The sequence below is a fragment of the Diabrotica virgifera genome, chromosome 5, assembly GCF_917563875.1.
Source record: "Diabrotica virgifera virgifera chromosome 5, PGI_DIABVI_V3a".
Classification (NCBI taxonomy): Eukaryota; Metazoa; Arthropoda; class Insecta; order Coleoptera; family Chrysomelidae; genus Diabrotica; species Diabrotica virgifera.
In genome coordinates, this window is record NC_065447.1 from 163,243,632 (window position 1) to 163,260,015 (window position 16,384).

General features: G+C 32.7%; 1 protein-coding gene across 4 annotated transcripts in view; it reads left to right on the forward strand.

Annotated features, from left to right (window-relative positions):
• Nucleotides 1–16,384, forward strand: part of LOC114334979 (fatty-acid amide hydrolase 2-B) — a 328,905-nt gene that overhangs the window by 144,041 nt on the left and 168,480 nt on the right. Inside the window, exon 1 of one of the 4 annotated variants that reach the window (XM_050651632.1) lies at nucleotides 5,751–5,895. The exons of the other annotated variants lie outside the window; for them this stretch is intronic. Coding sequence (XP_050507589.1) covers nucleotides 5,854–5,895 — 42 coding nt within the window. The 5' untranslated portion in view covers nucleotides 5,751–5,853. Of the gene's footprint in view, nucleotides 1–5,750; nucleotides 5,896–16,384 lie in introns of those variants that run through there. 4 annotated transcript variants of the gene reach the window in all.

Sequence of the window (16,384 nt, forward strand, 5' to 3'; positions counted from 1 at the left end):
ACAAAAGGGCTTTCAACAATAGAAAAACAGACACTTCTACATACGCACTTCACCTTCTAGATCATAATCATTCTTTCAATGAAGACTTTCAAATTCTGCATATCCAAAATAAAGGCCTTAAGCTATCTTTTTTAGAATCTATGGAAATTAATAAACTGAAAAATACAGATATAATTCTGAATGACCAACTCGAGACAAACAGCTCCCGCTCCTCAACCTCTTCAGTTAGAGACTTAAAAAGGCAAACACATTGTAAATTATATCACTTGAGAAAGGCACTCTGCCGAAACAGCTGTAGTCACATAGTTGTAAATAATAAATTCTGTGGAAGTATAGAAAACAAAAGTTTTCATTGTTTTATTGTGAGATAAAATGAACTTCCATCAAGTAACGGTCGAATCCATCAATTTTATATTAATATAGGCTATTGATTATGTTGAAAATAAGACAGCTAAAAGGAACTACAACGTTAACGTGATTTTATTATCTCATATGGTCAATGGACCTCTATATTTGAAAAAAACCGCAGAGTGCTACCATTTAAATGGGTGCGTCTTTGAGAAAGGGGTGAATTAGTCCCTAGGCACAGGGTGAGTTAGGGTGAGTTATATGCACTTTTGGTACAAATACGTCTACAGGAAAATTGTTCCAGGCTAAATTTACTATCGATATATCATATTTTAAAGTCAAAAATATTCTTTATTACAAAAATGTATTCAAAAGAAAAGCAATAAAAAACACGACAGAAAGCAATTTTGTTTGTTTCCTCATAATTTTTTTCCACGGGGATATAGGTATAGGCATTGTTTCAGCGAAAAATATCTTCCATCCTTCCTCTTTAAAATTAAGTTTCGTAAAAGTCTCTAAGATTTATAGTTTCTAAAATGGGAGTTTTCAAATTTCGCCGCTCACAGCATTTTTGGGCCATTTCCCCCATTAATTCGCAAACATTGTTCTGTAACTTTTTTCTACGCATTTCTAGGTATACGTTATGGTACATTTAGTAGAAAGAAAAGTCAAGTACCTTTAAAATGGTCTATTGTATAAAGTTATACGGCTCTTTTTAAGCAAGTCATGCTTTTTCAAGGTTTTATTCTTTAATGATTTTTGATTTATTTTATGATTATTTTTTCAATTTCTCATTATGACTTTTTTCTTGTACATTTAGGTATATACATTGTAGAATAAAAATAAGCTTATTTTGTTAACTTTAAAATGGCGTATTGCAAAAAATTTTAGGACTATTTTTAAACAAGGTATTCGTAGGATTTCCAAGAGTATCCCTAATTTGAGAAAAATTTTAATTCTTTTTATTTTTTTCAATTAGAAGAATATAATTGCATATAAAAATATAATTTTTAATTCCAAATAACTTTTCTTAATAACACTTTTCGATATTGTGAAATATAAATGTACTTTAGTCTTGAGCGAAATTCATATTTTTTAACATACCTCTTACACTATTGATAAAATTTGATACCTAATGATTGCATCTTAGGTTTTAGACTATTCAGAGCATTTTATAAACAATAATTTTTTTCATAAAGTTAATAATAAAAAAGTTTTCCATGTGTTTCCAACTTAGTGGGATCTACTGCATGTGTATAAGTCATGTTTTGAAAAAGCATATCTTGTTAAAAATAGCCCTAGATTTTTTTACAATACGCCGTTTTAAAGTAAAGAAAATAAGTTTTATTTTTTTATTCTACAATGTATATACCCCAATATATTCAATAAAAAACGTTATAATGAGAAATTTAAAAATAATCGTAAAGTATATCAAAAATCTTTAAAAGTATAAAACTTTGAACAACCATATCTTGCTCAAAAATAGTCATACAGCCTTCTAGCATACACCATTTTAAAGACAATTAACTTTTCTTTCTACGAAATGTAACATTGCATATATAGTCGGTTCGCTAAACTCAGACACAACTGGCTAGTGATTTTAATAGGTAATTTTTTTGTTTTTGGCCAACTTTGCCAAAATTGGCAAAATTACTAACTATTTAGTAATTATTAATTATTTAGTAATTATTTTTTTGCCAATTTTACTAAATTGGCAAAATTACTTACTAAAATCACTAGCCAGTTGTGTCTGAGTTTAGCGAACGGACTATACCTAAAGCTACGCTGAAAAAAAATTACAGAACAATGTTTGAGAAATAACAAGGAAAATGGGCCAAAATCGCTGTAAGTGGCGAACTTTGAAAAACCATATTTTTTTTGGAAACTTTATATCATAGAGATTTCTACCAAACGTCACTTTAAAGAGGAAGGATAGTTATTTTTCTGTGAAGTAATGCCTATACCTATATTCCCATGGAGAAAAGTTATGGGACAAAAACAAAATTGCTATCCTTCGTGTTTTTTTCTTGCTTTTCTTTTGAATATATTTATGTAAGAAAAAATATTTTTTAATTTAAAATGTGATGTTTCGATAGTAAATTTAACCTAGAACAATTTTCTTGTAGACGTGTTCGTACCAAAAGTGCATATAACTTACCCTAATTCGCCCTGTGCCTAGGGACTAATTCACCCCTTTTTAAAAACGCACCCCTTTAAATGGTAGCACTCCGCGGGTTTTTCTATTTAGAGGTCCATTGACTGTATGAAATAATAAAACCCCGTTAACGTTGTAGTTCCTTTCTTAAATACATAATTAATAGCCTAATACCTAAGTATCTATTTTTAAAACATTTAAACGCAGAATGAAAGATTGCATTATTACCGAGGGCCAAAAGTCCCTGAAAACTTCTAAAATATTTATTTTAAAAGTTATATGGGTGAACAAAAAAGAGAAAATTAAATGTGACCAATCACCAATCTTTAGAAACTACAGAAATCACTCTCACGAATGACTTATCCATCCTCAGCGAATACCTTATGAAATGGAGACTACAACCAAGTACTACAAAAACTGAATTATTAGCTTTTTATCTCAACAACAAGCTGGTAAACAGAGAATTGCGAGTGTATTTTAATAACAAGCTGTTGAAACACAATAAATACCCGAAATACCTTGGGGTTGCTCTAGACAGAACGCTCACATTCAGAGAACACCTGACGAAAACAGCAGCAAAATTGAAAACACGCAACAATATAATACAGAAACTCTGCGGCACTGCATGGGAGTCCACAGCATCAACTTTAAGAACCTCTGCTCTTGGCCGGATATATCCGGTGGCAGAATACTGTGCATCAGTGTGGCTAAATAGCAGGCATACCCATCTGGTCGACACTCAACTAAACCTTGCTATGCGTGTGATAACAGGCACAATTAAGCCCATTCCTACAATGTGGCCACCTACCTTTAGTAATATAGCACCACCCAACCTACGCCGCGAACATGCATTGGTTAAAGAATATAACAAAATAATGGACAGTCGCCAGCTTCGAGTCCACAACGACATCCCCGATATTCTTGGAAACCGTCTCCGATCCAGGTTACCCCTTCTACAATCTGCTCAAGCGCTACAGCAATCCAACTTTGACTTAAATACCCGATGGAGAGAAGATTGGGAAAGTAAGACAGATCCGCATTACCATAGTCTACCGGACATCATAGGAAAACCTGGCGAATTTGAACCTCCCCGTAAGATTTGGGCATCCCTTAATCGAATTCGAACAAACGTGGAAGATGCACCGACTCCCTCTACCTACAGATGGGGTAAACTTCCCTCGCCTTCTTATGACTGCGGCGCTGCAAGACAGACGATCAGTCACATTGTTCAGGACTGCCCACGCAGAGCATACACAGGCGACCCTATAGACTTTGTAGTGGCAACCGAAGGGTCAATCGAATATATAAAAAAACTGGACATCTGTTTGTGATGCATTGCATAATGCATAAATCTAAGTATATTCTGTGATGTACTTAAGCTATACGCTAAATAAAAATAAATCTGAAGAAATGAAAAATTAAAAGTATTCGACAGCAACATTGGATTAAAACAGGGTTGTGTCCTGAACCCACTACGCTTTAACCTAGTATTAGATGACGTAATAAACAAATGCAAACACAAATGGAGAAAATATAATGTAGGGTATTGGAAGTTGAGAATGATACAAATAACAGAACTATGCTACGCAGACGAGCTGGTGATCATTGAGGAGTCAGAAGAACAATTACAAGAAAATATAAACATTATATGAAGGGCTAAAAATAAGAAACATGAAAATAAACAAAGAAAAATCAAAAACAATGATAACTGGAAGACAAAATGGAAAACATAAAATAGAACTAGATGGCAAGCAACTTGAACAGGTAGACAGATATAAGTATTTGGGGGTAATCATAAGCCGGGCGGGATGGAAAATTAGAAGATGAGATAAATGAATGAATTGCAAAGACTGGTAAGCTGTACAATAGTATTAAGAGTAACTTTTTAAAAAAGAAAGAAATACGTATGAACATAAAAACGGAAATAGTAAAAATGATTAAGAAACCCACTCTAACATATGCCTGTGAATCTTGGGCATTAACAAAAAGGCAAAAGAATAGGCCAATAAGCACAGAGATGAGATTTTTGAGAACAATAGAGGTAAAGACAAGGAAAGAAAAAATTAGAAATCAAACCTTTAGAAAAAATCTGAAAATACACCAAGTTACAACAACAATCAAACAAGGACAACTTAGATGGCTCGGACATGTACTGAAAAGAGGAGAAGAAAAAATAGTAAGATAGATATATAAAGCGAGAGATATGGGAAGAAAGCAGAGAGAAAGACCAAGAAAGACGAGGATAGAAGATGTGAGGGAAGCGGCCGACAAAAGAATAATAAAATGGGAGGAAACAAAAGCATTGGCCATGGATAGAAAAAAATGAAAGGAAATGTGGAAGAAAGCGACGGAGAACCTAACTCCGTAATAACTCACACCGAAAGGTAGACTAGTTCTGGATTAAGTAAGTCAGTAAGTTAACACAATTCACCTAGTCCGAAAATGCTTTCTAATGTAGCTAGAGCTCTTTGAAGATGGCGTCTTGGAATTGTTTTTCTTAAATATCTCCAGAATGCTTCTATCTAGAAAAACGAGAACTGGTACACTTATTTATCTTCCAAACATAAATCGATTCCATTAATTACGAATTTCTAGTACCAGTCATAGGCGCCCGTTTTGGGTAGGGCAACTGTTATTTTATCGCATAACTTGTTTGTCTATAAGGTAATGACCGGTACTAGAAATTCGCTGTTAATGGAATCGATTTATCTCTGGAAGATAAATAGGCGTACAGTTTTCGTTTTTCTAAATAGAAGCGTTCTGGAGGTATTTAAAAAACTAATTGCAAGACGCCATCTTTAAAGAGCTCTAGCTCCCATAGGAAGCATTTTTGGACTATTTGAATTAGATTAAACTGTCTTAAAATTATCTGAAGAATCTCTAGCCTTCGTTTATCGGAAGAGTTTCTGGACACCCTGTATATTAAATTATTTTATTTTTATTAAGAATTCATGGTTTATATTGTCATATGCGCTTTCGAACTCAATGAAGAGAGGATTATGTGTCGAAGTTATATTCACTTGTTTTTTCTAATACCTGTCATAGATCACACAATCGTACAAATGCAATAAATAATAATTATAAATATATTTTTTTATTTAGATATTGAAGGTCAAAATAAATATCAATTCGTAGATATTATGTGAACCTAAGTGGATTTATAATTAAAATCATAAAACCTTTTAGAACGTTTTTTCGCTAATTATTAAATAAATATTGAGGTAAAGTCTAGCAATATTCAATAAAGGCTCCGCAGTAGTGAACAAGAGTAGCATCAGTAGGGGTGTATTGAAAATAAAGTTATTGAGGGTGCATATCTAAAATCGTTGAATAATAGAGTTATACTTACTATGGATATAATGCAGTTGATATTTAGATTGTTTGGAGTTTGGGTATGTAGATAGAAAAAATATAATATGGTTTAGTAATTTTATTTAAAAAGAGTAGATAGTTTATTCTGACGCACTTGATTTAAACGTCTCTGACCTATGAAATCTCTGAATTTTTTATTGCGTCTTCGTTTTGGTATTTCTTTGTTACATTTTTGTTGTTTGGAACCTATCTACTTTTTACCTACCTACTTTACCAGTAGTTACGTATCAGTTTTCAGCCAATCGAGGGCTGAAATCCAAATTTCATGGTTTTTTCAAAATGTTACGACTTGTACTTGGAACCTTACGGCACTGTAACCGTTGAACTTAAAAATGTGTGTCCCTAAATAAATTTGAAGTTTTAAAAATGTCACATTATGATTTTATTGCCTTTGTAGCACTGATAACAATAATAGCCTATACTATAATGTTGGAAAAAAATTTAAAAACAAAGAAAGATGAAAATTACGGAAGCGTAGAAATTTACTCAAATTAAATGTTTTAATTAATTAATTTACTCAATTAATTTATTTATTAATCATATTTAATTAATTTACTCAAATTAATTAGTCAAATTAATTATTTTCATAATTTTCCATTGATATTTTCTGATAGATAGGTATTCAGAACCTGAGCTACAATAATCCGCCTAAGATTCATTTTCGGACACAGAGGACATTGCAAAACAAGAAAATGTCTACAACAAAACTGGAAAGTCACTTTTATATTTTTTATTAATTTTTATATACCTACATTGTGAATATAAAGTATTGTTCTGAAGCTATTTTCTTGTGGCATCTTAATGCAATTTAGTATTTTTGTTGGAAATAAGCCACAATTTTACTTTAAAATTAAGTTTATTTTACGATTCGATTTCCACTTCGGATATCGTTCTCAAAATACAAAACATTCATACATTAAACAAATTATGTTTTTGTACCATATGCAGCCTATTTATGTTGTACATATAAATCAGAGTTTGGTGTTAATATTCAGAGTAAACTAAATGTAAGACTAAATACTTACCATTTCGTGATAGTATCATAGGTTGTTTTTTTCCTGATTTTTTCCTGATGATATACTTTGTGATTACGAACAAGACAATTTGACTGACATCATTGTATGTGGCTGTTTTCGGGTATGCTGACGGGTATTCTTAGGTTTAAGTTGATTTCATATAATCTAGTGAATCTCCAGTAAAGTCGACCCAAGGATGCAATTTATAAATATTGACAATATAATTTTATAGTCATCTATGTCTTTAGAATTGTGAATTTGAATGAGTCAGATAAAACTAAATTATTAGAAGAATGTTTTATCAAGCAACAATGACAAAATTTGTTTAATTTATCAATGTTTTGTATTTTAAGATAGTCAAGAAAGCCACTGCGCATCCGCTAGGAAAAATATTCCGATTCGGATTTTTTCACAATCTTACTCAAAAAGATTTGCATGTTCCCAGGTCCAAAAATGGGTCAAAATTTTTTTAAACGTTTTTTTTTTGTTTTTTTCCCAAAACTTTTTTTTTGCATTGAACAAAGTTTTTTTAGGTTTTTTGGATCATTTCAAACAGAAAAGGTCTTTAGTGACTTTTCTCAAGTTGATAGTTTTTGACATATAATCGATTAAAAATTAGAAATTGCGAAATCGGCTATTTTTAACCCTCAAAAACTATGTGAAAAACTGAAAATTTCGATGTTGCCAAGGTAAGAAGATATTTTTTGAACATCGATTGATGAAATCCCGAAGAGTTTTTTGCAATACAATATCGAAAACCCCTTTGTTTTTTAATTGCCAATCACGCGGGCGCTTAATTGGCAACCGTTGCATGCATATGTATTATTTCTTTGTAACATGCGTGAATATATTGGCGGAAAAATATTTTTCCACCTACCTCTACCGAAAGTATACTTTTCCGGACCTGATTGTAGGGAGCAAAGTTGTACTTTTCCTCGCTAGGGAGGAAAATATTTTTCCTCCCTAGGGAGGAAAAGTAAAAGTGACGTCATGGTATTTCATTCATGAAATATAACTTATTGAGGCCCTGTACAATATCTATTTTCTATTACTTAAGTATCTATACATTTTAACGTTTATTTATAAAACGCCCTGTATTTTGCAGAATGGTAAAAAACAGTAAATTGTTATTTTGATTTAACAATGTTTACATTAATAATTTGACTTATATTTGACAGTTGACAGTTATATTGTACCTACTTGTTAGTTTTAGTTTTAATAAATTTTGTTGGTTAGTTACATAAATAAATTAAGTAAAAAATAAAAAATGACTTGTTATTAATTTGAGGAAGGTGGAAAAACCATATGTATAACATGGGAGTAAAGTGCCTTTTCCTCCCTTGAATGATTACTGCCCTCCGCTACGCGTCAGGCAGTAAACTTCATTCTCGGGAGGAAAAGTAGCACTTTCCTCCAAAATCACAAATTTGCATGTTGCCAGGATCAAAAAATCATAATTTTTTTTAAACGTTTGTTTTTTGTTTTTTCCTAAAACTAATTTTTTTGCATCGGACAAATTTTTTCAGGTTTTTTGGATCATTCCAAATAGAAAAGACCTTAGTGACTTTTCTGTAAAAATAAAAAAATATTGTCCTGGTAAAAGGTATATTAGTTTAAAAAGGCCCTAGAGGGCTACAAACATATAGACAAAACGTTTTCGCTCTGTAACAAGAGCATCATCAGTGTTACAAGCACATGGTGAGCCACCCAAAAATACAAACATTGAAACCTTTTACAAATAGACTAAAAGTCTTAAATAAATATAAATAACCTAAAATCCAAAGGATGGATAAAATTCCTATGGATGTGGCTTTAGGGCAACATATGACTCCCACATGTGGTAAGTGGGTTAATTAATTAGGTCATTGTGTTATAAGAGGTGACAGGCAACTAATGGTTAATTAATTAGGTCATTGTGTTATAAGAGGTGACAGGCTATCCGTAGGTTGACGAACAGCGTATGAATTTTTTGATTCTTTGCCATCTTATATTATCTGGATTAAGGAGAAAATGTGGTCAATAATAGTGGATAGACCCCTATGAAATCCTGCTTGTTCTTTTGCGTCAGAATCTAAATATTCTTCTTATAAAATGAATACACATTTATTTAATAAATTTCGTAAGTAATAATACAAAAAAATAACGTTGTACCTATATCTAAGACGATGATGGTAGCTAATTTTATTAAAAGGTGAAACATAAATTACACAATCGGTTAAATTATGAATGAAAATAATATATTGTCAACAGTAATTGAAAAATGATATAAATCCCACGATAATTGGTAAGTTAGAAAACAAATATATTTAATTGAAATGCCAAGAAAAGTGGTATTGGAAATAATTAGGAATTAAAACTTCCGTTGGTGATCATCCGTCACTGGACTAACCATCCGATGATAATTACATATAGCTATAGACGTCCTTTTTCATCTTTAAGTACCATCTCTGCGACGAAGGTTGGCAATCATCATGGCTATTCTGACTTTCGAGCCAGCTGCTCTGAACGATTGCCTTGAGCTGCAACCAAACCATGCTCTCAGGTTCTTCAACCAGGAAACGCGGCTCCTTCCTACGCTTCACCTACCCTCTATTTTTCCTTGAATTATAAGTCTCAAAATGTATCTTTCGCCTCTCATCACTCATCACATGTCCGAGATATTGCAATTTCCTTTCTTTTATTGTGTTTTCCATTTTCCTCTCTCTGCTTATTCTCCTTAACACTTCTATATTCGTGGCTCTATCTATCCATGAAATTCTTCCATGAAACACTCTTCTAAATGGCCACGTTTCAAACACGTTAAGTCGATTTATTGCATTTTGATTTAAAGTCCATGATTCTGCTCCATAGTAAAGCACACGGTGTACGTAACATTTAATTACATTTATTCTGAGGCAGGGTTGGCAAAAACCAAGGTGTTTTGCAAAAAACCAAAAAAACAGGTTTTTTGGTTTAAACCAGGTTTATTTGAGATAAACTATTATAAGTCTAAATACTTTAAAAATAAATAAATTATTTTATAACATAATAGTAATAAACAAAGAAAAAAATGATTAAGACAAATTTTACTTTTATTTACACACACAAAAAATTAATATACCTAACAAAAAAACATCTTTAAACGTGATAATATTCAAATAACTAAGTTCGAATATACAAAAATAGAATTTATTTATCTTCAGTTTCTTCAATTGCGGCAGATGTACTTTAAATCGAAAAAGCTTTCGATCGAGTACAACATCATAAACTCGTACATATACTAAAACAACTCGATAATGAAACAACGCAAGCTCAAAAAATTCTCAAAGGTGTAAAACAGAGATTCATTCTCTTCCCACTACTGTTCAATTTATATTCAGAAAGTATCTTCCTGGAAGCTCTTAAGGAATGCGAAAGCGGCATCAAAGTAAATGGTACCTTGGTCAATAATATACGATATGCGGATAACTCGGTCTTAAATAGCAGACAATATAGAAGACCTCCAAAATATTCTTAATAAAATTGGAGAACATAGCGAGAACATGGGACTTAGCATCAACATAAAAAAGACAAAGTTCCTTATAATCAGCCGTCAATAATTATGTCAACATCAAAATGCAAGACTAGCATTTTATAAAAATCAAGATGTAGAACGCGTAAGAAAATTTAAGTACCTGGAAACCTGGCTATGTGAAGACTGTATGTCGGATATGGAAATTAGGTAAATTTCGGATAGAAAGGGCCAGAAGTTCATTCATGAAATTCAGAAACGTCTTTACGAACTCTGACTTTGACCTGAACCTAAGACACGAATATTCACGAATTGCTATATATGGTCGGTGCTCCTATATGGCATGGAAGGATGGACTTTAAAAATAAACACAATGAATAAGCTAGAGGCATTTGAGATGTGGATTTATCGACGAATCCTTAACGTTCCCTGGGCCGCACGAATAACAGATGAAGAAATCCTGAGAAGAATTGGTACAGAACGACAATTGCTATGCACAATTAAACAGAGAAAAACGGTATACCTGGGGCACCTAATTAGAAACGAAAGATACCAGTTTCTGTAAACCTTAATTGAAGGAAAGATCGAAGGAAGAAAAGAGTGGGCAGGAAGAAAATGTCATGGCTCCGTAGTGTAAAACAATGGACAGGGCTAAGAAACATAGGAGACCTAATACATATTGCAAGGGATAGAGAAAAATGGTCAAACGTGATCGCAAACATCCATTAGTGGATTGCATAAGAAGAAGAAGTACTTTAAATAAAAACACCAGTTTGGATTTTTTCTTAAAAAAACCAGTTGGTTTAAACCAGTTGGTTTAAACCTTGGTTTAACCAAGGTTTCAAGCATGTTGGTTTAAACCTGCCAACCCTGTTCTGAAGGCCAGTGTCAGATCTTTGCTGCATAAAATCTGTTTCATTTTCACGAAGTTGGCACGTGCTTTTTCAATTCAACTCTTATTTCTGTAAAATAATCGTTATTTTCTGTAATTATCGATCCCAAGCAAGTATATTTTTTGCTCTCCCAATCTGCTGGCCGCCTACCGTTAATATTTCGCTTGTATTGTTGTTCTTGCTAATTTTCATAAATTTGGTTTTTTGATATTAAGAGATAGTCCGTATTTTCCACTATTACTTAATATTGTGTTCATTATTCTTTTTAAGTCTTCCAAGTTGTCGGCATACCTAATGTTACTAATTAAACTTCCATTCACATTTATGCTGACTGTCTCGTTTACCAAAGCTTCTTGTATGATGGCTTCAGAATAAGCATTAACGTTCTTGACATAATGACGTGCCTTGACAGTATGCAAACTTGCCTGACCCTTCTCCTCATCTCCATTTCTTCTGACACTTTTCTTCCAATTTTCACATTTGATCGTTGGCTGTAGTATAAATTTAAGATCAATGTTAGATCCCTTACATTGAGATTCTTGTTTTTAAGTACTTCTATAAGTCGGTCATGTTTTATCTTCCAGAATGCTTTGTTGTAGTCAATAATGCATACATAAAAATCTCGGTTAACATCCAAGCATCTTTGGGTCAGCACGTTATAGATGTAGGCACTCTTGTGTCCACTCCGTTCCGAAATTCAAACTGGGAGTCACTAATATCCATCTCCAGCTTAGCGTGTATTCTATTATGGATGATTTTTAGCAGGGTTTTTAAGGTATGTGAAATTATACTGATCGTTTGATAATCACTATATTATTTGGCATTTACTTTCTTTGGAAAGCAAATAAATGTTGATGTCAGCATTTCACGTGGAATGATTCCTGTGGAATAGATTGTGTTAAATAGTTGGACTAAAAGATCTATAATTTTTTCATTGACGAGTTCATCTGGACCATCAGCTTTATTATTTTTCATGAACTTTACTGCATTCATAACTTCTGACTTTGTTATGTCGAATCCCTTATCTTTACTTTGATTATCTTCGTATATATTTTCCTGTCTCTGGTCATGGAATAATTCCTCTATATTCTTTCCATCTTCTTAATTTTTGTCCTGTCTCCACTAAAATGTTTCCTTCTTTGTCCAAAAGTATGCTTGTGGATTTTTGTTTTGCTTCTCCAGCTAATTCTTTAACTTTCTTAATGAGATTGAAGTTAGACGTCCTAGTAAAGGTTTATTGGTCAAAAGGTACGAGTAACTTTCTGCTATAAAAAACAGGTGAATTTTTAACTTACGAGAATAATTTACTTTTTCTTAAGGATTTAAAGTTGCCCAACTATGTATTTTGAGCCTAGCGGGAATGAAAAATTTCAAACCCAAGAGAACGGTAGTTCTCGCTACTTAGTGCATACCCCAAAAGGTGCAACACTATATTATACGCAAAGTTTTCGACTCTGTTAACCTGGCTCGCCAATTCCATATGAAGAGTACAGGGTAAAAACAAGGAATGTTACATTTTATACATATTGAGATAAACACTAATAAAGGTTTAATTCTTATGATATCTAAAAACTACTTAGGAGATTCTTAGCAGAATTCTAGCAATTATTGGTCTATAATCTTAATATAATATTAATCTAGTATATTAAGTTATTAATTTAATAATGCACCAAAAAACTGCTAACATTTCTTAATTTTGTCCAGTGGCGTGCGCACAATTCTGGTCCTTCGCCTGGATACAAATTCTTAAAAAAATTATATAGACCGATCTTCCTGTTTATTGTCCTGAATAGATAGTCTAGTCGATAGTACTCAGTTTTTGCTACCACATGGCGAGAAAAGCCAAAATTCATGAAAAAGTGACATTCCTTGTTTTCCCCTATACTCTTCATATGTCAACCTTCCTTTTTGAAGTTATACTTCTTTAGGCGCGATTGAGAGTAAAATTTCATAATCTGCGCGCATGCGCACACAGACAGTATGGCGTTTAGTTGCTAAATCTTTCTAGTTATATATAAATATATCAGTGCAAGAAGGGGTGTGAAAAGAATATATTAGTGTTTTTAGTAAATATATTTATTATAAAAAATGAATAACCATTTTCAATTTCGTTGCAAAACGAAAATACAGCCGAACCATATTCTAGTCCAATCAGAGAGTGCAGCAAGCACCTCTACCGGTTTCGAAACTTATTAGTTTCTCATCAGGAGGCACATATGCTGCTCTCCCCGATCCAACCAAAACAAACCGCAGCGTGCAGTCCCGGATTGCAACGAACGAAATGGCATAGATGCTCTAGCGGCAACTGCTACAACAAGACTGAGTTTTCACTCTAATGGCATACAAAACAACATAATGCTATTCTACACCCCACCAGAATGAAAACAATGGGAACCTTCTCTGGTTACACCTCCGAGGCTTCTACAATATGCAAGCCATACGGATGCTGAGACTAAGGAAGATGAGGGAATTCTACAATTTACAATTCACGTCCCATTTTTCTTCCTTGGGAGTAAGATGAGTATTATTAAAACATTTTATTGTATACTTATTTATTATAATCTTATCCGTCTTATCCAGTAAGAAATTCGATTACATTCAGAAATACACAAGCTAGAACTAACCTTATGTTGAATTCTCCTCGATTCGTCATGTGCAGCTATTATAATGCCTTAAGTATTTACTGCGATATATTTAACTGCAGTTTAAAGCAACTTACTTCTATGGCCAAGATCTACCTATGTGATTAATAGTTTATTTCTTTACGTTCAATAGTATGTTGTTGCTTGCTAATTTTTCAAATTATGTATCTATAATCAGCGCAAATAAGCCATTAAAATAATATATTAGTGTTTTTTAAATGTATTATTTATTATAATTTTTGTGTCTTTGGATTTGTTTCCTTGGGCGTAAAATAATAAAATATCCATTTTTATATTTCACTTGTCACCGTGATGTGTAATTATGTATATGCGAAACGTCAATAACATGCGGCTTGATAGCCTGGTTGGTAGGGCATTGGACCAGAGATCGAGAGCGAGATCGCGGGTTCAAATCTTGGACGATTCATGTTCTTTTTTTTTTTTAATTTTTGGCATTGTTAAGTTTTGGTTAATTTTTGGTAATTATTGTTAATTTTTTGTATTGTAACTGTTAAGCATATTTATTTCGTTGAAATTATACTATAATATAAGTATAACTTCTTACGTGCGTACAAAGTACACACACATTCTTTTTTTGTCCAAGAGTGTAGTTTTTACGGCCCTTTCAAAACTTCCAAAAATTTCGAAAATTTAATTCCGACTCTACGATTTCTGATAGTATTGGTCAATACCTTTTCAACGCAGGTCTAATTTTGAAAATCGGTTGTGCCATTCAAAAGCTATCGAGCTCAGAAATTTGACCCAATTTCCCTTTACAAAGGGGAAAATATTGGTGACTGAGTGTGTGTGGATATGTGTGTGGAAAATTTACACCGATCTTAACTTTTTTCTATGTTTTAAGAGGGTGTCATGGCCGATTCAGAACCGGTGTAGTTTGTGACGTTAGACTACCCATAAGCCAGCTATGGGACTGGGTAGTGATAACAGGGCATATGTTTTGGGTGAATGTATCTCAGGTTCAAAGAGAGACAGGAAAACCGCAGATACACCAAATCGGTAGCGTTTCTGACCATCTTTCAAACAGTGCGTAAGTGATCAGGATCGGTCACGCACACGGCCCAGTATTATAGCCGTATAACTGTGTATACTTCATATTTGGGAAAATTCTAAGTTTTACGTTATAGGTCTCATAATTATGATTAAATCGGTTTCACATGGGAAAAACGATTTTTCAAGATCATTTCAGATATTATCATATTTGGCTTTAAATGCATCAGACACTCCTTCAGCAATCTTACACTTTTGGCCAAGAAACGCATAAGCGCCCAATACTCCACAGGGAGGGACAGAAGTAGAGAGAGAGGGAGAGAGATGATTCGTTGAGTACGTCAAACTTCTTGTTAATTAACTTGATTAGTAAATAAGATTCCGTACTTCAGTACTTACTATACAATAAAAGACCGAAAATGTTTACAATCCCGTTGTTTACTATAAACAAGAATAAAAAACCGCTAAATGCCGTAAAAATGAGTGGCGCATACAATATTCCAGCTACAAAAGATCTGATATGAAAATTACGTGGCGCGAAAATGTATTTTCATTTTGATGCAAAACAAAATTCTAGTTTTATTTTAAAAGATTTTTCCATAATATTTGCTAAATTTGAAGTAAACGCGCCACAAAAGGGTAAATTTGATACAGTTTTAATTTTGAAACTCTTTTGTGGCGCGTTTGCTTCAAATTTAGCAAATATTATGGAAAAATCTTTTAGAATAAAACTAGAATTTTGTTTTGCATCAAAATGAAAAGAAATTTTCGCGCCTCGTAATTTTCATATCAGATCTTTTGTAGCTGGAATATTGTATGCGCCACTCATTTTTACGGCATTTAGCAGTTTTTTATTCTTGTATCAGGAGTTTTTCAAGTTATATACAAATTAAATGTATGAAGTTGAATGCAATTTTTCTCGATTACACGTTAAGAGGAAACAGTAGCGATCAACAGGTAGCGAAAACGCGTTCAAAGATTGCGGCTGTAATTTTGAATATTTTTTCGAGATATTTGGCACACGTATTCGTAATATATGTAATAAAGAATGGCGGTACAGAGCCCAATTTGAAAAATATATTAATATGTGGAAATTACTCTGTAATTAAATACACTTAAATACACATTAAATAACAAAAAAATACACTTTCTTCAAATAAACTTTTTTATCCGATCTATATTTTGTGTCATTTTGGAACTACTAATGAAATAAAAAATTTTAGTAGTTCCAAAATGACACAAAATCTAGGCATCGGATAAAAAAGTTTATTTGAAGAAAGTGTATTTTTTTGTTCTTCTTAATGGCGGTACAGGCTCGTTTTTTAATATTGTATTTAATTACAGAGTAATTTCCACATATTAATATATTTTTCAAATTGGGCTCTGTACCGCCATTCTTTATTATATTACGAATACGTGTGCCAAATATCTCGAAAAAATATTCAAAATTACAGCCGCAA